The 23,337-nt window shown below is 48.2% G+C and overlaps 1 protein-coding gene across 1 annotated transcript in view; it reads left to right on the top strand.

Moving 5' to 3' along the window:
* The first annotated feature begins 1,932 nt into the window (after positions 1-1,932).
* LOC138120098 (glutamate receptor ionotropic, kainate 1) overlaps positions 1,933-23,337 on the top strand; it is a 53,964-nt gene continuing 32,559 nt past the window's right edge. Inside the window, exons 1-6 of the mRNA XM_069032543.1 lie at positions 1,933-2,005; positions 4,616-4,873; positions 7,598-7,779; positions 14,991-15,044; positions 16,609-16,782; positions 19,594-19,737. Of these exons, the coding sequence (XP_068888644.1) occupies positions 1,933-2,005; positions 4,616-4,873; positions 7,598-7,779; positions 14,991-15,044; positions 16,609-16,782; positions 19,594-19,737 (885 nt within the window). The remainder of the gene's footprint in view (positions 2,006-4,615; positions 4,874-7,597; positions 7,780-14,990; positions 15,045-16,608; positions 16,783-19,593; positions 19,738-23,337) is intronic.

The raw sequence follows: 23,337 nt of genomic DNA, 5'->3' as shown, positions 1-23,337 counted from the left end.
GGGACGGAATGCACAGTAATAATTTCTGAGGTGGAGGGGATTTTTTGCCAAGATCAAATGGCCAAATACTCATCCTATTGGAAGTGGGGAGGGATTGTGGACACCCTTATTTGCAGGTTATCTCAGGCTGTCCCTTGTACCCGTGACATCCACCCTCCCTGATGGAGCAATGCTCTGCTGCTTCCAGCAGGGATTCAAGGAAAACTCAGCAGTGGGACTTTCTGGCCCAAGCCCAGGCTGGCACTGCAGCTGACTGAAAAGAATTGTCTTCCTTGGGTGAAATGAGGGAAAGAGAATTGAATTTAACCACTAAACTTGCTGGGATCATCACTGGGATGAGGAATTACAGGACTGGATCTGAAAGAACAGGCTTTAGATTTTTTCCCTCCAGGTGACCTGGAGTTTGCAGCTCTGGAAAACCCTGCTGGCTTTTAGCATTCCACTTGATGTTTTGGTTCCAAATCCTGCAATTAGGCTTTTTTGGGGGGCTGTTTTTGTGTATCACACTCTTTTGTAATCACTGGGATGTTTTCTGAGGGAGAGGGAAGAAGTCCCAAAGGTTCTGATACCTGCACATTTTGCATGAGGAATCCATGGAGTGAAGAAGAAAATTGCTGAAGCTGGCAGATTGCTTAAGCCACGTCAAGGCATTGCTCTATGGGCGCTCAAGAGATAAAATAACGCCGTTTATTCCACAGGAGCCAGGGATAACATTACCAGGCTGGGGCTGGCAAACTGCAGGGTTTTCATTGCTGGATTAAGATTCAAAGCAGCTTTTAATTCCAGCATGTTCCCATTTCTGATGGTCAGCTAGTGACTGCACTGTTCCTACATGGGTGACATCAAAACTGCAGGAACTGCAGCTCATGAGCTGAATGTGTTCAGATGCCCAGGAATTACAAAGAGAGGGGCCTCAAATTTCACTTGGGGAAATGGGGAAATACGTAAGTGAGAAATCCAAAGTGTTCTCTAGTGACTTGCACTAAATGAGTAAATTATACTTGCAAAATCAAGCACTGAAGCTGGAGATTGCTGCTTAGAGGAGCTATTTCTTTTAATTAGCTGTGTTTGCTGTGCCTTCCTCAAATCCCAGTGCCCCTGGACAGTAGGAATGTGCTGCTGGCATAATAAGGTCTCTAGAGGCTGGAGGGAGCAGACATCCCAGTGTCCTGGGACAGGCTGTGGCCTTGAGACACCTTCCTCATCCCAGGATACACTCCAGGGAAATTCATTATGCTTCCAAAATTCAGGTTGGTTATTTACAGTCCTCTTTTGGAAAGCAAAACTATTCCCCTGCCCCTGAGCAAACGGAGGAATGACCAACAGCCCTGCCCGAGGTTTATGACAAACCAGAGGAAACACGGAGCTCGAGGGGAGGCTCCCAGCCCCGTGTGCTCTCAAACTCCTCAGTGGATCTTCTTCCGCCAGGATGTGCAGAAACGCTTCAGAACACATCCACACGTCCAAGTTTCATCTCCAAATGTAGATTAGACTGGAGCAGGGGGAACAAGACCCATGTCCATCCCTACTTTCATTAGAAAGGAGCTGGATGGAAGCTTTCAGAAGCGTGTAAAGTGTTCCTCTGAAAAGGCTCGATAATAAACACGCGTTGGCTTCCCCAGATGTTTGTGGAGTAACATTCATAATATTGAGTTAACCCCAGTGCCACTGCAGATAAAAGCTAATGATCCACTGTGCTCTTGCTGTAGTGCTTTGAAGAGCCATCAGGTTTGCCTTGATGAAGGCTCAGAAGCTATTGCTCATGATTTATTTTCCTCTCTTTATGGGCGGCGATTAAGAGGTGAATAATCCTTCTCATTTATCTCTGTTCCAACAGGAGGGATATTCGAAACTGTGGAAAATGAACCTGTTAATATTGAAGAATTGGCTTTCAAGTTTGCTGTCAGCAACATTAATAGAAACAGAACACTGATGCCTAATACCACATTAACCTATGACATCCAGAGAATTAACCTTTTCGATAGCTTTGAAGCCTCGAGAAGAGGTAATTATCTCAATTACTGTGTCCGTTACATACATGGTTTGTACCCTATACCTTTCCCCAGCCTGATCTCCTTTTGTGCTCTGCTTGTATCATGTGCACCAACAAGAAGATAAAATCAATCTTTCCAAGGTGTTTGAACCAAGAACCAAGCTGGGCTCGGACCTGTCATGTGCTTTCTGAATAAATCCCTATGTCCTGTCTGCATGCTACGAGCCACAGATGGCAGGTGGCAAGTCCAAGGCATTTTTCTTTCCAAAACCTACATTTGCCACCTGGAATTCTGCAGAAAAATGACCACGAACTCACAGGAAGCACAACGGGACGTCACAACCCATAATTAGCGCAGATACCCATTGTTGGTAAATTACTTCCATTGCACTTTAAAGACCAGAGGCCAGTAGCCTCCCTGCCCTGAAATGTTAATGCTCAGTGGCCTAGAGACAGAAATAAGTTTCTCTGCTATAAATGGCTGTAGGAATTGGAGTAGTCAAGGTTGGAATTTTTTGCCTCTTCTTTTTTTTTCCTGAGAAGGAAAATTATGGCCCAATTTAGTCCCTTCTAATTGGCTTGCAGGCCAAAACTGAGAGGGGCAGAAAGTCACAACTTTCCTTAACCTCCATGTGTTCCTTGGCCTCTAGGAGGCAAGCTTGAAGTTTGATAAAATGTTATAAAGAGCAGCCCAGTTCCTGGAACGGGATTTACTAGAAGGCTGGAAAATAAAGATGCCTCGCTTTAGAACTCAGGCTGGTGAGCTGTCACCTTTCAAACATCTACACTACCAAATTTTCCTCTGGTATTTCAGTTTCTTAGTAAGAGAGGGGAAAAGGAGAATGCTTTCAAAGAACATAAAAAAGAGCTTTAAATTGCATGCATTGCGTTCTTTTTCAGTTATCAGGTATGTGCTGGAGCTATATGCTATCGAATCTCAAGTGTGGTGGATTTATAATCCATATCATCCAGGCCAATACAGTATTTCAGATTCCCTGTAGAGTGAGAATCTCTTCCGTGACTGTTGTGAAAGTGCCTTCTCCACTTAATGTGTAGGAAGTTGTCAATCTACATGCAAGAAACTCACACAGACAGCAGTAATTTCTTCTCATCATAAATTACTGAAGTTATTCATACAATTTGCACGTTAAAATCTTTAGAAAGGCTTGTGAATGAAACCTGGAAAGCCTGTGTGCTTTATGCTGCCTGTAAAACACTCATTTGTAGAACGGAAACAGAAAATAATTGATTTTCGGTCATATTCCATTACAGTCAGAGAGCTAAATATGCATTGAAAGAATCTCAGCTGCTTGTGGAAGTTGGTGTATTTAACAGTTCACTCCATCAGAGTCATTTCTGATTTCCCAGTAATTTCCCAGCCTCACAAAGAGAGCAGCACTGCAGCTCAGTGCCAGGCTTTGTCCCCGTCGGGAGCCTTGTTAAAAACATTGGCAGTAAATTTTACCAATGGACAGAAATAACTGATATTACTTCATCTCCTGTCTGTCAGCCTGCAAAGACACGGGAGGGAAAGAAAAATGCAAAGACAGCTCCAGGCAGGGTTCTTCGGGCTGAGATATGGGCACAAGGAGAAGGAAACCTTTGCTGATGTATTTGGCTGATTTGGAGGGGTATAAAAATGTCAGCGTGTGTCGGTTCTTTATTTCCCTTTGCTGTTACTGAGGGCTTTAGGCTTTACTGCCTGCTTTGTAAACACAGATTATGGAGAGCAGTGAGTCGTGGTGCCCTTTGCTGCTCGTGTTCCTGCAGCAGCCTGAAATTAGAGCAGCTGACACAGGTAGCAAGGTGCCAGTCCCAGGGGGATCCAGGGATGTATTTCCATGAGGCTCTTCCACAGAACCTCATTGCTGTGATGTTCCTTTGGCAGCCACAGAGCTCCTGGTTCCTCCAGGATAAAGCTGTTCTGAGAAAGGCAGTTCAGGAATCCACGTGGTCTGCAAGGTAATGAGCAGAGAAGGTTTTGCTTGGAGCAAGCAGGGTCTAGGATGTAACGCTGATCAGTAAAGCCACTTGCAGAACCTCAATCCAGCTAGAATCACTGAGGTTGGAAAGGGTCTCTGAGCCCATCGAGGCCAAGCTGTGCCCGATGCCCACCTTGTTCCCAGCCCAGAGCACTGTGTGCCATGTCCAGGCCTCCCTGGGACACCTCCAGGGATGGGGACTCCAGACCTCCCTGCGCAGCCCCTGCCAAAGCTTAACAACCTTTTCCATGGGGAAATTCTCGTGACAGGCAACCTGAGCCTCCCCTGGCCCAGCCTGAGGCTGTTTCCTCTCCTCCTGTCCCTGTTCCCTGGGAGCAGAGCCCGACCCCCCCCCTGGCTGCCCCCTCCTGTCAGGGAGTTGTGCAGAGCCACAAGGTCCCCCCGGAGCCTCCTTTGCTCCAGGCTGAGCCCCTTTCCCAGCTCCCTCAACCTCTCTCTTTACCCTCCAAATCACCTCTAAATGCCTCAGGAACCACTGGCACATCTCTCAGTGGGTCTGAGGCAACGCAGTGCCCCGTTCTCGCTTCGAAATGAGGGGGATGGATGGAGGATGAAAGCTCCCAGTGAGCATCCCACAAGTCCCTTGCTGTTGGCAGCTAAGAGCTTCTTGTCCCCTCAGCCTGTGACCAGCTGGCCCTGGGCGTGGCCGCGCTGTTCGGGCCGGCGCACAGCTCGTCGGTCAGCGCCGTGCAGTCCATCTGCAACGCCCTGGAGGTGCCGCACATCCAGACCCGCTGGAAGCACCCCACCGTGGACAACAGGGACGCCTTCTACATCAACCTCTACCCCGACTACGCCGCCATCAGCAGGGCCGTGCTGGACCTCGTGCTCTACTACAACTGGAAAATCGTCACCGTGGTGTACGAGGACAGCACGGGTGAGTGGTGCTGGGCTGCAGAGCCTGTGCTCCTGTCAGAGTACAGACGTGACATCCTGGGGAAGCTCACTCTGCCGTGCCCTCAGCAGTTCTCCTGGGCTGCAGGAGAAAAAACCCTGTCCTGCTGCCACCATGGCTTCTGGAAAGCTGCTCACTTCACCAGACCTTGGGAAGGAGCCCCTGGGGTTTGAATATTCAACCCCATTTTGCTTCCTGGTTGTGGAACCGTAACAGCTTCAAACTGGTCACAGAATCCCAGAATCTCAGCATCTGGAGATCACCCAGTCCAACCCCCCTGCCATGGAGCAGGTGACACAGGAATTTGGATTTTAGGGATGTCTCCAGGAAGCGAGGCTCCACACCCTCCCTGGGCAGCTGTTCCAGGGCTCTGCCCCCTCCATGGACAGAAATCCTTCCTCAGGTTGAGGTGGAACTTGTTGTGTTTCAGTTCATGGCCACTGCTCCTCATCCTGTCACTGGCAGCACTGAGCAGAGTCTGGCAGCATCCTCTGACAGCCCCTGGGGCCATTTGTGTGGATTGAGGGGACATTTGTGTGGATTGAGGGGATCCCCTTTGAGCCTCTCCTTCTCCAGAGTGACCAGGCCCAGCTCCCACAGCCTCTCCTCACAAGAGAGATGCTCCAGACCCCTCATCATCTTTGTGGCCCCTGCTGGACATTGTCCAGTAGCTCCTAGATAAATCTTCTAGACAGAATAGAAACAAGGAGAGGTCTTCTCCAGCCCACCCCATGACCAAATTGGAATTCCAAAACGCCAAATGCTGTGTACCTGCTCAGTTACAAAGATGCCTGATATTGAAAAGATTTCATTTGCAGATGTATTTACAAAGTAAATTAATCATCAATCATCTTATTAACTTGGAGTCAGGAAAGTAAACATGTCAGCTTTGATCAGTATAAATAGTCCTTGGATTTGGGGTTAGAGTGATGCCAGTTAACTCAAGCTCTTTTATTTCTCATCCCTCGTGTTCGACATCATTACACCACAAGAAATAAAAACACCTTGGCCAGGTTGGACGGGGCTCAGAGCGCCCTGGTCTCATGGGAGGTGTCCCTGCCCAGGGCAGGGGGTGGCACTGGATGGGCTATGGGGGTCAGGCTTTTGCTACGTCCTCTGGAAAAATAGCTGCAGTTCTTTCCAGTGCTGCTCTGGTTTCTCCAGGACACCACACCTGGGCTCCATCTCCACATCGTGTGGCAGCAGTGCAAGGTCCCAGTCTGATGTGACCAAAGGAGATATTTTAAGGCACACAGTAATTTCTGCCCTCTAAAAGGAGAGGGAGGTGGGTGGGCAAACCCTCTGTTTCTTTTGCTTTTCACCACACTTGCATTCAAGTGCTTTCTTTTGCTAGGAAGAGAAACACCAGTTCTTAATGTGAGGTGTGGATGAGATGAAGGCTTCCCTGAATGCTCCCAGATCTCAGTTCTCCCTCTTGGAGCTGCTGTCCCAGGGCACTGCAGCCAGGAGCGAGCACTTGGCACACCCGGGCTGCACTTTCCCAGCCAGGTGACACCAGCCCCTTGTCAGTGAGTGCTGGGAGCCCATTCCCATCATAATCAGCTCCAGAGGTTTCCTGTTCCCCAGCTGGCTCCCGGCCAGGCCCAGCTCCCAGCACGTGCAGCATTTCCAGCTGAATGCTCAAAATGTTGAGTATTCTCTATTGATTGTTGATACTTGAAAACCTGTGAGGAACAGCCCCGGCCCTGCAGGTGGGGGCAGAGCAGCTTTTCCCCACGCACCTTGGCAGCACTTGAGTGAAAGCCAACAGCTCTAGACTCAGCAAGGCCTGTGAGCCTCAGAGGGAAGAGGGAGCTTTGTCTTGCCTTAAATGTGCCGTTCAACCAGGGGCATTCACACCCCACACAAATATTATCCCAGCAGGGGAGGCAGGAGTTCCTTCATTTTAATAGTTTGTTTGATTTTTGTTCAAGAAGTGCTCCTTGCCTTCCTTCGTTCTCTCTCTTTATGCATATTTTCCAGGCAGCCTCTTACTTTCCCTCAGCAGGAGATCAGGAATTTTTTTGTGGGTGAATTGCATTTGTGGGTAATGAGAGGCTGTAATCACACACCTCAAAGGGCTCTTAACTATCTTGCCTAGGTTCTGGAGGCAGTGCAAATTACACAGGAGTGCTGAATTAGCCAGTGGAACTGCACTGTGTTTAAACACTTGGACAAGGCTCTGGCTGAGCTCCACTGACTTCAGCTAAGGTGTGTAAAGCTGTGCCAGCTGAACACAGAGCCTGAGAAATCACGTTCTGTGTTTGAGGACGTAGAGCTGGATCTCAAAACATTCTAAAAGATCTCACAGCTGCTGAGAGACATCAGGCAGGAAAGTTAGGAGGAGGTTTCCTCTGTTTTATCTTCTTGCTGTTTGGTATTGGAATAATAATGAGCTGCCATGGAAGAAGCCTTATGTGCTTTTTGTGTCTCAATTTGAACATACTACAGTATGTTTGTATTGCATTTCATCAGTGCAAACATATCCTGTAGTCAACCAGTTAAAAACACCTTTCAAAAATATTTAGATGTGGAAGCCAGTATAAACACGGGAATGAAAAGCTTTAATAATATTAGCTAGGAGGCTGGCAAATATGGAACTAGCAATTATCCCTAGGAAGTGTGGAGTGTGAGAGACCCTGTTTAACTGACAATAGACCCTCGTGGCACGGGATGGTGATTGTATCATTGCCTGTCATTTTTCAGGTCTAATTCGCCTGCAGGAGCTCATCAAAGCCCCTTCCAGATACAACATTAAAATCAAAATCCGCCAGCTGCCCTCTGGGAACAAGGATGCCAGGCCTCTGCTGAAGGAGATGAAGAAGGGCAAGGAGTTCTATGTGATATTCGACTGCTCGCACGAGACGGCGGCAGAAATCCTCAAGCAGGTACCGGGGAGGCAGAACTCGGCATGAGTACCCTGAAATCTGCCAGCCTCTCTGCTTTCCACTTGCTGGGAGCACTAAAAGCAAAGGCACTCCCCTGTTGGGCTTGTGAGGGCAGGGACAGAAGTCCCAACAAAGGTGCAGCAGCCCAGGGCTGCGCAGAGCCACTGCCATCCCCGGGGAGCCCCACGAGTGTCCCACAGGAGCAAACAGGCTTTTCTTTCTAGCATTCCAGGTTCTCCCTGACTGGGGACATCACTTCCTGTGCTTCAGCTTGTCCTGGTTTAATCGACAGTGCTCTTATTTCTTTCCCATCCAAAAAAAAAAAAAAAAGAGGCAGAGTCAGAAGGGAAAACTGTCCTTTAGAACAATGAGAGAGGTTGATGTGCGAGGGTTGGCCCAGCCCGAGTGCGAGATTTGGCTACAGCAGGCAAGGACAAACAGAGCCTGACACTAACGGGCTGGGACATTCCCAGGGGCACACAGGGAGTGGTGGGAATTAGAATTTACTGGTGTCACTTGCTCTACATTCCTCGACAATCAAAGTCTAAAGCACTGGCTCCTGCAGTTCGTTGACCTGCAGGAAATAGTTCTGAGCAAGCCTTGCTTTGTGATGGCAGTTCCCTTCTTGCTGCACCTGGAGGGATGAGGGAGGAGTTGTTATTTCTCCTGCCAGTCAATCTGATGGGATACCCTGATCCCAGAAGAGCGCCAGAGAGGTTCCACTGACTAAATGCCCATAAAGGTCCCTTTCTGCTCCCATCCCAGAATGTTTTACTGAAATATTTAAGTTCTGCAGAGCAGCTTTTTGTGTCAAAGTTGGTAGGGCACATTACTGCATTCATCTGTGGAGCCTGGAACCTTCCTCTCCAGGCTGGAGAGACTTGGTGCTGGGGACAGGGACTGGCAGCATCCTCAGTGAGCAGCAGCACACAATTCCTGTGAGCTTGTAGGGTGAGATTTCCTGCTCTCAGGAATGCTGGCCTGCACTAAATGTTAGGATTTTCTCGGTGTGAGCGATCTGAGGTACAGGGAGGGCACTGCAGCAGCACTGTTTGGGCAGGGGGAGTGGGCTGTGCCCCCACTCTGCTCCCTGCAGGGCTGCCCAAAAGCATCCCCACTTTTGGCTGCTCCAAAAGGAGATTTGTGGGGGAAGAGTTGACAACACAGATTCTGAAGGGTCTGCAAGAGGAAGGGGCAGATGTCTGGCACACTGCAGGAGGCACAAAGTTTCCAATATGCCAGGCTGAGTATGGAAAAAAACCCCAAAAAACAAAACCTGGGTGTCAAAGGAAGAGGAGGGAGTGCTGAAAGATGCACTAAAGCGGGGCAAAGCAGCAGAAGAGTTTGTGTGGGATATGGATCAGCCAGACAAGTGACAGGCTGCAGATACAGATAATGCTCTCCAGTGCCTGAAGAACTGGGAGAAGGAGGGGGAATGACAGTGTGGGAGAAAACAGGAAAACTGAGAGAGGTACACCTGTGGGTCAGCGCTGTGGGAGAGGAAACAACATAAATATAGGCTAGAAAGAAAGGGAAAATGGCTTTTCTGTGAGCTAGTTCTGTGGCTGAGTGTGGATGCTGGCAGCAATAACTCAGGGGTTGAGTTCCTCCCCACCAGAGGCAGCAGGGAAATGTGCAGGCGTGGAGGGCTCCGCATTCCTGTGGGACTCCTCTGATTGCAGGTCACAGGGACAGCCCTGGTTCACCTCCCCATCCTGGCACTCACACACCCCTGTGGCTTTTTACCTGGATGGAAGCAGGATATCCAGCACTGGAGAAATCATTTCAAGGAAACTCTGTGGTTTTAGCAGAGAATATTTTTGACTTTGCAAACAATCCAGTAGACGTCACGGGAAAAACGAGTGCTGTTTTCCCGTGTAGTTAAATTCTGTAAGGTTTCTAACAGGAGCAGGACTCGGGGTCACCTAAAGCCGTTCCCAAGGCACTGTGTTTAGGTAATGTAGTAGGTGTTTAGTAGCCCATGGAGCAGGGAGGGGGCACCAGCCATGGCACTGCTTGTTTCCCAGGGACAGAAGTGCCCAGAAGCTCCTCTGGGAGCAGAAGGATTAGCCCAGAACTCTGCTGGAGCTGTGCTGGGAGTGTGTGCACCAGGGAACCTCTTTACTCACCTCCTCCAGCCTTGGCTTTACAAAACACCACAAAAGACAGATTGCTTCTCTAATTTCTCCTTATTTATGGCCTCCACTAAAACCCCATCAAGCCACACTTCCTTGTGTGCACAACAAGAACAGGCAAATCAATAACCTAATTTAGCCAAAATACAGAGCTGAACAAGCTGTTCCCTAAACTGCCACACTGCCCCTTCTCTGACATGCTCAGAGAGCCTGGATGCCCTCAGTCCCTCACCAGCCCCACGAGGCCTGGCTGTGGCATTTACCTGGCATATTTGGTGGAGGACGGAGGTTGGTGCTCTGTCTGCAGTAGACGAGCACTGCCCAAGTAAATGAAATCTGGCTCTTGCAGATTGTCCTCTGTTTTATGCACAAATCCTGCAATTTACCCCACACGTTATTTAGTCTGATATTGCCTTTTGTAAGAGAAACTTGGCTGAAGAGGTGGAGTTGTTGTGGCTAACCCTCAGTTTGTTCCAACACACCAGGAGCTGACACAGATTTTACTGCTAGGCAAACTCACCTCTCAGGAAGTACGTCCCTGCTAACCTTAAATTACCTACTCCTTTCTTCACACCTCCAAAACACACTTGAGGAAGTGTACTGTATATTTAATCAGGCTGAAGGCTCTCACAGAGCCTCCTGTAAAGACGATGTGACAGACAACGAAAGGAATCATTAATTCAGTTCCTACAGAAGGCTGAAAACCGGGTGTCACCAGGGAGCACATTCCTGGTACAGTAATAGACGTGAGAATAGAAAACTTCAGCTCCTGACTGTGCTCCTTCCAGGAACCTGGCAGGTAGGCTGGAGCCCACTCCCTGCTAAGAAAAGGCAGGATTAGCTCTGTTCCCACTTTCACGGGAGAAACAGCAGTGGCAGATCCCCCAGGTGCCCCGCTTTGCATGAGAAGCAGAGACGTGCTGCCCTGGCTGGTTCTCCTCCCCTTCCTGATTTTATGAAGGGTTTGTTGGTGGGGGACACCCTCCTTCGGTCCCCTGGTTCCTGCTGGGACAGCAGCAACACCCGTGGAGGGGTGTGACAGCGGTAATTCAGCCCGAAATCCGGCAGCGAGCCCAGTTCCCAAAAGGACAGGTGGGTCTCTGCAGAGGCAAACCCGCCTGGGCTCTGTGGGATGATGGGGTCTGAAGGGTGGTGTGGCTGCTTCAGAAGCCTGGGATCTCCTCAGGAAGCAGCAGGAGGCACCCCTGGCTGCCTGGGGCGTTTGTCCTGCCCCAGTGCCGTGGTCCCTGCTCCAGCTGGGCCCCGGCACCACACGGTGCTTCCAGAGCTGCCTTGTCTCCTGGCAGGGCTCATGGCCGCAGGGGAGGGAGCCACCCTGGCTGGACACCTGCTGTGCTCAGAGGGATGCAGACTTCCAGGGAGCGCAGACAAGTCCAAATAAAGCTGTCTGCATGGACTGTGTGCCCAGTGTAAACCTCTGATGCTTGAGAGGCGAGCAGGCAGAGGGGCTTTTATTCACTGTGCTGCACCTTGCTGAGCTCAGAAAACAGTGGGGATAATTAATTGGAAAATGAAATGCATTTAATGATCACTAAATTAAATAACAGCCTGAGCGAGGGAAATGCAGAGTGAGAGCAAGCACAGGATTTGGTGCAGTTCCCACTAATGCACTTGCCCATCATTCCAGTCCCAGCCCGCCTCGAAGGGAGACTGACAATGGATCTAAATGAGGCAGGGAGTTTTTTACAAGTTGAACAAATGCAAGTTAGAGCTGGGATGTGATTCAAGCCAGGAACAGGGCACCCAAAAGAGATTTTCAGACATAAGGGAGAGTATTTTTACCCAATCTCTGTCAGCTTGCCATATATAATTTGACCACTGATACTTTTTTGGATTCACATTGTGGTTCGTGACCCACAGCTGAAAGTGCACAGCTGCGAAGGACAAGGCCCAGGCTCCTGATCTGGAACGGATAATTAGAGATGGAAGTGTCTTTATCTCCCTTTGTCCAACCATATCTGGGTTTGGCTGGAGAACAAATGTTATACAGGGAAGGCTGGGCAGGAGATGCACAAGGAGAATATTTGAGGCTGATTTCCCCAGTTTCCATTCAGCTGAGCTCCACTGTAAGCAAAAGCTATTATTATTTAAATAGGACATTTGTATCAGGTGCGTAATTATTTACATAATTACATGCAAAGTTATTTAAATAGCAACGTGCAAGGAAACCTCATCCCCGTTTCCTGTGGGCAGGCACACAGACAGAGATGCTGCCTTCCCCTCTCTCTTCTGGGCTCCTTCTCTCTTTCAGGTTCCCTGCTCTGTGGGAAGCTTTGCCAGGTGCTTCAGGGCTGTCCCAGCCTGAAATCCATCTTTGGTCCAAGCAGGCTCTTATTGTCTCCTCCTGGAGCTGCTGGGAGCTGCTTTCCTGTGTCTGCTGTGCTGCAAACACTCAGCAGAAGAGCCCTGGAAACTCCTGTTTACACTGACAGGAGCATCCAAGGGATTCAGCCTCAGGAGTAGTTATAGGTGCTTTGGGATGTACAGCATGATTCTCAGCACTCCTCTTGCTTTTGCTTTGGCTTGATTGCATCTCCTGTTTTCCTGCATTGGAGCATTAAATCATCCTTCAGCGGGAATTTCACTTAGCAGCCATATTACCCTTAAACATAAACAAATGATAATTGCAAAGCCTCTTTGATCCACCAGCAGAAAGCCCCTGTTCAGTATCTAGAGCACACGTCACAGGCATGTCTAAGTGATTAATAGCTGTTAGCTAATTATCATCCTTAATGACTGAGAGAGGGGAGGACAACGGTTGAGGTTGTTCTCCTCAGGGGCTTTGTTTCTGGTTGGTGTGGGGTTTGGGGGTTTTGCTTGGGTTTTGGGCATGTTTTGCGGCTCATTTTGGGTTTGTTTTGCTTTAAAGAACAAACCTGTAGCTTGACTTGTGAAATCAGGATCATTCACAGCTCTGTGTGTGTCCTGCCAGCTCTGTTCACTCTGGTGATCAATATTCTCCTAAGAGCTTTCACCCAGCGCGTGTTCAGGAGGCAAACGCTGCTCTCAGCTGCTCTCCTGGATCTGGCAGGACAGCTGCCCTGGCTCAGCTTGCTGGTACCCTCAGCAGGGCAGCTGCAGCAGCACAAGCTGGGAAACGCTTCCCAAAGGGCCGGGCTGCACTTTGTAATCACCGCAGTAAATGTGTCTGGCTGCCTCATGGAAATCTGCATCTCAGGGCAGTATGTGGGGTAGCACTGGCCACGCAGGCAAGCTGGAGGTTGTATTCTCTGCTGACAGAAGTGCAGTGGCCTCTCAGCTCTCCTGTCTCGGGCTGCAATCCGAGCAGGAAGGAATCATTTATTTCAGTCTGGCCGTTTGGATTCCCCCGTATAAACTGATAAGAACTTGCTTTCACCCTAAAGCCCCACCGTGGACTGACTGCAAACACCCTGCAAAGGACCAAAGAAATCTGGGCATCTCCTGGGCTCAGAGCACATTTGTTTAACCCGGCAGCTGCTCTGAGCCCCGCAGGGTCACAGTTGGCTATTTCAGTGCAGTTTCAGCTCAAAGGAGATCTGCATCGTGAAAATCCCATAAAACTGGCACCTCCTTCCCAAAGCCACGGAAATCCAATGGCTCCAGGGAGGGGGACTGAGTCCAGCCAGTCCCAGAAACACAGAACACAAAAGCTCCCCTGGATGCAGACCTGTATTGTTGTCTGTGCATAAACAGGAAGGGAAGGAACAGCAGCCTCCAGCTTATTCTACAGGTAATAAAATAGCTCCAAGAAACAGAAGAGAAGAGGATTAATAAAATCAGAAATAAAAAAAGGCAATTTTGATGTATAAATCCAGTGGAGCATTTCAATAAAACAGTTGCCTTCTGGCTTGACTTTTAGTGGCTGGAAACGGATCAGTTGTTTGCGATTAACCATGAGCTGGTTTTATTATCTGCTGCAGCTCAGGAAGTTCAGGGCTTGCTTTCTTCCTTTCTTTTTCTTTTTCTTCTTTTTTTTTTTTTTTTTTTTTTTTTTTTTTTTTTTTTATGTGAGGAATTGCCATACACAATCACTCAACTGATGTTCAGAGGCTTCTGCCAGGAGAGGGAATTTTGACCAGCCAAATCCCACAATGTCCCCCTGCCTTTCAAACAGCTACTCAGGCACTCCCAAAACTGTCCTAGAAGGGAAGAATTAATAGCAGATCCTTACACTGCTGCGATCAGGACTGAACCAGAGTTAACCTTGCTCCGTGTTGCTGTCGTGGCAGTGAATCCCTCAGCAGTTTCCCAGTTTATAATTCCTCCTCCTCCTCCTCACAAGATGCCAGAGGGCAGAAATTTCCCATCCTGGCAAGAGCGTGTGGGGACAAATGTAGGAAGGCTGGGGGGAGGCTGTGGAGCAGCCAGGTACCCACACACCCTCGGGGGTTTTGAAAGCATTCCCACTGATTTTGTAGGCATTCCCACTGATTTGGGAGAGGGCTGAGGGAGTAAAGCACATCCTTCTGGAAGTGTCCTACAGTGCAAGGGCTGGGAAGGAAAATCTCGTCCTCCTCTACCCCACGTGGCCATCAGTGTCCATTTAGACCTCCGGAAGGTCAATCCAGCCCAAACTTTCTTCCATTCCAGTTGTTTTGGCACCCTCCCGCTGACCCACATTCCCAGGTGGAACAAAAGGCACTTAGAGAAACTTCCTTCTTTCTGTTTTCCTGCTTTACTCCTGAGCCCTCACCAGTGTCCTGTTCTCACCCGGCAGCAGAACAAAAACCCGCCCCTAAGCACTTCCCCCTACAAACTGTGTTGTCTGCTAGTAAATTCCTTTTTAACACTTCCAGACTGCAGACTAAAGGTTTTAAAAATCAGTATCTCTTTATCTCTAGTAATTTTTCTTGTCCTGGAAGTTTTGCAATCTTTAATCTCTTTCCTGAGCAGAGATGATAAAAACACCATTTAAATACAACAGGATATTTTTGGCTCCTGAAGAAAAATGTAGGGTTTATTGCAATCAAGCTCTCATGACCTGTGATGTGTTTAACCCTTGCTTTTCAAAGGCACCGCAACACACTGGGGCTTTCAGAATAAAGTACCCTCACCTTTCCATCTCTTTCACAGATTCTCTCCATGGGAATGATGACAGAATACTACCACTACTTTTTTACAACACTGGTAAGGAACACTATAAAGTTCTGGGGGGGAATTTCCTCTGTTTCAGAAAAGACAGCTAAAAATTCCCCCTTTTTCTAGGAGATCTTTGTTGCCATTAGTCAAGGAAAGCCCTGCAGAATGGGTGCTAACACTCCTTAGGAATATCAGCACCCAGAATTTTGTAAAGAAGTTGTTCGGCCACTAACACTGTTAGTGTTTGCTAACACTTTAATGCAGCGAAAATTAATTGCAGTATGGTAATTAAGGAGAAACCGCCAGTCCAGATGGACCAGAGTGAAACAAAATAAAGAACGAACGGCTTTGCACCGTGGGCACTGCTGGTTCATCACTGGAATGTTTCATTTTCATATGAAAACACAAAATCACTAATGGATAAAAATCGCTCAGTAAATTTTATAACAAAAGCAAACCCCTAAGTTTTCTTTGGTGGTTGAAATCTATACTTATTTCAGCATGTTTTTCCAATTTTTCTACCTTACATGAGATATATAAACATAATTCAATTTGTGCTTAAGGTTCATTTGCATTGTAGGCTAGAAAGGCAGCAAGGATCTGATATTGCTGGAACAGTCCTAGAGGGCTGGACTACATCATGTGCATCAGCTTATTCTTTATTTCCTTCCCAAATCAAATTTTATGTGGAAGTGACAAATCATTTTGAATCCAATATCCAATTCATTAGAAGAGATGCTCCTGCTCTTTGGAAATTGAAGAAGGAGCTTCAAATAGTTCTCCTTGAGGCCATCTTAACATCAAGGAAAATGTGAAAATTTAGGATTTGCTGTGGAATTTGCAAACTTACACAATAAACAAACAAGAATCTACCAGAATACAGTCACCACCAGCAGCAGCGTGCAGGAGATGGTGCAGAGCATTTCAGAGCAACCACCGACCTCTGTGGTCGTGGTGTTGGGAATGTTTTGGTTCATGGTAGCAAACCATGACCAACTCATTTGTCATTTTCCTGCCCTGCTGGGATCAGGAAAAGCGGAACCGTGGAAAAGCAGCTTCAGGCTTTGAGGAGCAGTTCTCACATCTGCACTGCCTGACCAGCACAGCTCGGGAGGGTCCCACACGGTTCAGTCACCCCACATAGCCACTCTTTTCCTGCCCTGTAAATGCCAGGCTCTGGAGCATGTGGAGCCTCTGTGCACAGACATGTCCTTCCCACAGGCTGGCAGAGGCGCCTGGGGAGGCCCGGTGGGGAAAATGGGATTCATGAGCAGGCAAAGCGCAGCGCTCGCTGCGTCTCTCGGCATTTTCCTTCCCCGAGCTGAGAAAGGAGCTTGACACTGGCCAGCTAATTCCTCATGTCGGCCTGTCAGAGCTGCAGCACTGCTACAAATTGGAATGTGCGGGTTGTTTGCAAAGCATTTCTGCTGTGGGGAACCGGTCTTTTCGTTCCAAAAGCAGGTGTGTGGTTTGTCACCCATCTCACACGGCTTTGGCTCAGGCGAGTTTCAAACGGGAGCAGCCTTTGAGGGCAGCCAGGGTGGGCACACGGGAAAATCCCCACCTTTGCCTTTAAAAATGCTCCATGTTTGTGTTCTTGCTGGTGCTTTAGGACCTGTTTGCACTGGACCTGGAGCCCTACAGGTACAGCGGCGTGAACATGACGGGCTTTCGGCTGCTCAACATCGACAACCCGCACGTGTCGTCCGTGGTGGAGAAGTGGTCGATGGAGCGGCTGCAGGCACCCCCCAAGCCCGAGACGGGGCTCCTCGATGGCATGATGACAGTAAGTGCACACGGCCACGCTGGGGGGGTGGCACAGGGACAATCCCCCCTCACGCTGCTGTCATTCGTCTCATCGCTGTCAAAAACTGAAGCGCTGCCCTGCTGGACCAATCGCCTTCTGCACTGGGCAGTGGCAAACACAAGAGCAAATCAAACTTCCCGAGCAGGTACAGGATTTATAACCTGCAGGGGCAGATCTCACACGTTGGGAAAGGGAGTAGCATTTTTAAATGGGTAAAGCGCCCTTTCGCATCATTTCCCTCTCTACAGAAACTCTGGCTTTTGAGATGTAATTTAAAGATAGATGAAAGGTGTCATCAAGCCAGGGAATTAGGATTCCTCCCTAGCACTCCCCCAAGAAGGAAAGGAAACAATAGGAACAATTACATGGACAACAAGGGTGATGGGATGCCATCTCTTTGCAGTATGAGATAATGTATCTCATGGACTGAGTGGAGCTCGAAGCAATAAGAAATAGACTTTATTGCAGATGATTGCAGGGAAAATTCGGAAATTCCTTAACATCCTGAGGAGAGACACATTAAGTGTGCTGTCCCTGGCATTTCACACACTGATGCTGTTTTGGGCAGTGTGACTGTGCTCACTCATACCCAAAGCAGGGAGAAAGTTGTCCCTGGGAATTCCTGATGGGAATTCACACAGAAATACCCCAAATAGAACACTGGGAAAAGTAAATTTCTCACCACTCTTCTGCTCTCCTTGGCATCCCTGACTCTTGCCCTCTCCTTTGCATCTCCATAGTCTCAGCGTCCTTGCTGCTCTGGCACAGCCCCGAGGGCAGCCACTCCCTCCCGCTGTGATCATTTCCATATTCCCGGCAGGTTCCATGATTACCCAGTTTGATGGAGAGCTGCACCACTGCTGTATTTCATTGACAATGAGGCTGTGACAGGCCGCACGGTGCACGGAGATCAGGACTGTACATCCTGTTATTAACTCGGGATTTATCCCTTCTGCTTCGTGCTCTGCTGTTTGCCCTGAAAGCAGCTTGTGGGAAGTCAGCAGGGCACAGAGAGAGACAGTTCTGAGTTCATGTCCTGCTTGGTGCCCACACTGCACCCAGAGGCAGAGCTGTTCTAGTGACATCTCTGGCTTTCTTTGCATGGTTTAAGTAGCACACAAAAATCAGAAAGACCAGTTCCAGGACTGACTCCGAGTCTCTTTCTCCCAACATAAAAGCACAGACATCAGGGTGAGGTGGCTGACTTTGGAAAATGAGGTGACCTGTTGCACCCTGCAACCCTAAACAAAGCCGCAGTGAGGGGAGAAGTGAAAAGCCAAGGGGGTGGCACAAGCTCCCCACTGCTGCACGAAGGAGGGACGAGTGACAGGTGGCACAAGGACAGGACTGAGCAGCCAGGCCTGGCAGTGCTGCGGACACTGGGGATGCACCCAGGCAAAGCAGCGGCGCTCCCAGACAGAGCAGCACAGTGAGGGCAGAGGAGCTTTCTCATAAAGCATCTCCTCCCAGGGCCAGTAAAATCCAATCCTGAGGGCCCAGTCCAGTGTAAAAACCGAGGTCTGCTGACACTGATGGGAACATTTCCGTTGATTTTGAGGGGTTTGGGGTCAGCCCTTGGTTCGCCCAGTGTGGCTGGAACGACTGTCTGCTGTGAGACACTCCACAGTGAGAACAGCTGGTACTGTCTCCTCCTGCTTGACTCATCACTCACAATGTCTTCTGATCTCACAATGTGCTCCCATTGTGGAGCATTATTTTCGGCAGATCCTGGCAAGCACATCAAGACCAATTCCTATTCTGCACTATCTTAAGATTAGTCCTTAGATTCAGATACATTTGAGCAAAACCCTCCAATGCTGATAACACTGATGCTGTTGTAATTTACTCAGGTAAATGGCACGGACAAAGAATCAAATGTATTAATTTGCCAGAGGAATTGCATGGAAAAGAAATAGAAAATTGATCAGCTCAGTAGTTCCCATAAAGGAGTCCAGTTTCTCCTCTGCAGAATTAGTGCCTTTTCTTTTTCAGGCCGCTGCTTAATTACTCATTAGGTTTACCTGGAAGGTAATTTGTACAGCATCATTAAGGGAGGCACGGCCATTCCCACCTCACTGTGAGAGCACTGAAGCACAGCGCAGGTGAAGGTGAGACTTTTCTGAAGTGACAAAGCGGGACAGAGTGTGTGATGTCAGCTCGAGGCCGTGCCTTTGAACCCACAAACCCACTCTCAAAAGAAACACAGATGCACAAAGAGCACCCAGTAATTTTGGTATCTGAATCCACGGGGTAATATTCAAGGACCTAAGGGCTGTAGTGAGAAGTCAGATGTGCGAGTCCAAGTTAATTCCCCAAAAGCACACCTCAGAAGGACAATTCTCCTCCCTCTAGGATGCCATTGCACAGGTGTGTGCCAACAACCGAGATCCTCGAGGGCAGCAGGCACCTGGAGGCAGCAGATAGTTGGGCAGAGGGATGTGTTCCAGGTGATCAGTGGGACTGGCTTCCCTGGAAAGCAGGGCCAGCCTGATCCGTTGGGAAGGCAGCAATCCCACGAAGGCCATGAGGAGTGGCTCATACACCTGGGACTTCCTAAAACCCCTCTCCAGCCTGCCTGGGACCCCCTGACCTCCCTCTCCCCATAGCTACCCGGTGCAGTTTCCCTCCCAGTGTGGAAAACACTCTGGACTCAATAGGAAAAATGGCTTTTGCTGCTCCTCAGGGCTGCACGGCGAGCCCAGGCGCGGCTTCTCCCTGGGAGCAGCGCAGGGGCCGGGCTGGCAGCAGGAGCAGCCCGGCAGGCACTAACCCAGCCCTGTGTTTGTGCAGACGGAAGCCGCGCTGATGTACGACGCCGTGTACATGGTGGCCGTGGCCTCGCAGCGAGCCTCCCAGCTCACCGTCAGCTCCCTGCAGTGCCACCGGCACAAGCCCTGGCGCTTCGGGCCCCGCTTCATGAACCTCATCAAAGAGGCAAGTGCAGAACCTCTGCCTGTGGGCAGTGGCATCCTCCCTTTCCTCTCCCCTGGCTCGGGCTGCTGCTCCCTGTCCTGCTCCTCGCCGTGCTCCTGCTCCTGGCACTCACAGGGTAAACTCTCGTCACTCAGCACTGATTCACAGGCACAAGGCTCTGGCTTCCATTCTGCTCTTTCCAAAAATTCAAGCTGCTAAACCCTGGCTGTGGCAAAGTCTCAGACTAAAACACTGAAACACCCCCCAGGTTTTTACTCGGGTAATGTTTGTTATGGTTGATTGATAATTTCTACAAATATGAGGAGACTACAACAGTTGTTCTGGAAATTGAAAGAAAAGCGAGTCTGTAGCTCTGTCCTTGCTTCACTGGGTAATTCCAACTGTTTTGCAGATTGTTTGATCAGTCATCAATATCCAGAAAACATTGCAGCCAGTATTTCTAAAGAAGGAAATTGCTTCCTGAAGCAATGCTCTGTCTTACAAGAATCCAGGACAGAGCTTGATCCAGAGATGTCCTAAAAAGATGCGTTTTAGTTGAAATGCTGTCACTCTTTCAAAAGTACCAGGTTTTTTATGCATTTCAAATGGAAACCTTTCCTTTAGGGAACAGTGCAAAAATGAAAATCGGAAATTACGTGGGGCATCCCACATATGCTTTACCTTTTCCCCACCTCAGTCCCTTCCATTTGAAGAATAATTATAATGACATTGGAAGTTAACAAAAGACTTTGTACCAGTGAATAAACCTACAGTGATGCCCTGCTTTTTTGGGGGATGCTGAGTATCAAACTAAGGGTTCCTGAGGCCTAAAGCAGAATGCTTTGCCCAAGAGAAGCAGATGTGCCCCAGCAGATCGATTCAAAGCTGAACAGTGACACAGCTCTCATATACCATGGACAAGCAACTTCTCCTGCATGGAGTGAGATATGGGAGCTAATTACTGATGGCCTTGCAGATAGAGACTCTCATGGTCAGTAAAACACTCATTTAAATACTCTGAGAGTCTCATCTTCCTGTGTCTGTTGTGGCCAAAAAAAGGTGGTTGTTAAAAGCAGAGGGATAAGGTTTAGTAAGACAGTATTGCATTTCCTGTAAAGCCTAAAGCAGGAGCTGGAAGCAAATAGCAAATACATCGGAATTTCCCTAGTTCATGTTAGGATCTGGTTTGTTCAACAGGGATAGAGGAACTTCATAAATTAGGGATCAGTGAATAGGTATGGAGGAAATAAAGTCAAGGAGGCAGAGTGATAGCTTGGGACCACATAAATAGAATTTAATTTTCCTGTTTTGTGATGTGGTACTGGCATTCTGTGAAGGCATTTTACAGACTGGACTAAAGACAATATTCAGTACTCCAGTCTAAATAAACCAGTTTCAGACAAAGACTTTGCCTGCAGTGATTCCTGCAGTTGCTGGAGTTAACAAGTGCTTCAGTGCCTGGTGAGGTTTTGCATTTTATTCTGCTGATAAGAACTGAGGACACCTCACCTGCTTTGTGGGCCAGGGCTGTGAAATGTCTGGCATCAAGGCTCTGCAACAGCTCATTAAGGAGTTTTTCATGAAAAGTAAATCCTTGTCAGCAGCTGTGTCTCAGTGACCCAATGCCATTCACAAGTGAGGCATGTTCTGATCTCTGAGCCCTTCTGGAGGAGTTTGCAGGGAGCACCCCTTACCCCGGCTCAGAGGGAAAAGGAGGTTGTTGTCTGTCTGCAGAGGGGGAGCAGGGACAGAAAGGATGATCCCACCTTTCCTGGAGGAAAAAGGGATGTAAACACAAAACGTTTTTATAATTGAATGATCAAGTCCTGGTCATGTCCCCTCTAAAGCATAAGATAAGGCCCCAGATCATGGTTGTTTTTCAATTGTCATCAAAACCACTGTGAGCTCCCCTCGTTCAAATGCAGCCACAATTAAAAGAACAACTGCAGAGACAAGGAGAGAGATGCTAATTTGACTTCGAGTGACTGTTAAATGCCTTCAAGAAGAATCACAGAGAAAAATCCCAGAGACTGAAAGACATCTGAAGAGATTTCAGTTCCTGGTGTGTTTCTGACGAGATCCATGCCAAGCACTGAGCCCAGGAGTGAGAGCAATCCATCTGCAGAGGTATCCATCAATTTGTTCTGTTCCCCACTGACAGCATCTCCAAACACAGGAGCACAAAACATCTTGTAAGAGAACAGAACATTTCTGTTGTTTGATGGTCTTTGCTCCCAGAGTCAGCATGTCAGAGTGTTTTCGTGGGACTCCAACCCTGCAGAGTGGAACAAATGAAAAGGAGAGAGCAAAGGAGCTCCCCACCTGCCCTGCTCTCTGAGAGAGGGGCTCTGTGGCAGCACTGAAATCTTTGTGCAATGACTGGGAAAAGATGACAACATTTTGCTCCAAAACATGAAATAAAATCTCTTTTCCTGCATCTTTGTCATTGCATTTTAGCACTGTGCCAGTGACAGGCTCTGTGGGTACTGGCTGGATTTATTCTCTGGCCTCTGGTGCTACACTATTTGGTTACTTCAAATTAAAACAGTTGTTACTTTGGTAGGGCTTCTCTCAGCAGATGATTTAATATTGACACTGGATCCACTCCCACGAAAGCAATCTTTTTCCTTTGTTTTACTTTTCAAAACTCACTTCTTGTCCATGAAGTGCATTTCTGCTGTGAGCCTACTGCTGGCTGTTACTTTGACCTGAAAGCTCTTAATTAGGAGAGCAAGCTAAACAACTTCCAGACCTGCAGCCCATGGTGCTTTATTAGGAAGTAAAGCTGGGCTTCCCAAGAAGACAGTGCATGGCTGAAGGTAATGTCAACAGGGATCCTTATTCCAAAATCACATTTCAAGTGGAAAAACACTTATTTATGCGATGATCTCTGCCCAGATTGCAAAGTAATTGCAGGATTGCATGCTGAGAATAAATACATATGGAATTGATGAAAATTGATAAAAGTTTATCTGTAAGGTACTGATACTGTGATATCCCAAGTCAAAACAAGCTGCTTGACACAAAGATGACATATATTTTCTTCCATTCTGTTTTTAGTTCATTAAATGTTACCCAGGCAGTAGATTTGTTTATAAGAGCGAGCAAGAGCTATGACAAAGTGACTTTATCTGACTGTATGGGGGATGTTTTCACATTTGCTACACAAAACATTTTTTCAGGACATATTTTGTATATCCAGGCTTACTCAAACACATTGCACAGGTTACATTTTCCATGTTCACAGTCCAAAATAATCCCACCCCTCCAGCCGTGGAAAATGCACCTTCCTGCTTCTCACTGCATTTCCATTCCAGTGCTGCTCAGTGAAATCCCAGGACTTTTCCTGGACCCCTTCCAAGGAAAGAGGCTGTGGAGCATCATAATTCTCCGTTTATCTCCACAGATAAAGCTCTGTGCTGGCGAGTGCTGAAATTCTCTTTATTCCATCGGTTATGGCAGATTTGGAGCAGGATAATGGCAAAGTCATACCCTAACTCACTGTATTCCCTAATCCTGGGGGATCTCTGTAAATAAGGGGATTAATTGTAAGCACTAACAAGTTGATGTGTGGCTCACCACACACGATGATTTCCCCTTCAAGGAGAAGCAATATCACTG

The sequence above is a fragment of the Aphelocoma coerulescens genome, chromosome 1, assembly GCF_041296385.1.
Source record: "Aphelocoma coerulescens isolate FSJ_1873_10779 chromosome 1, UR_Acoe_1.0, whole genome shotgun sequence".
Classification (NCBI taxonomy): Eukaryota; Metazoa; Chordata; class Aves; order Passeriformes; family Corvidae; genus Aphelocoma; species Aphelocoma coerulescens.
Note: the sequence above shows the minus strand (reverse complement) of the source record. Positions and strands in the feature narration are given on the sequence as shown.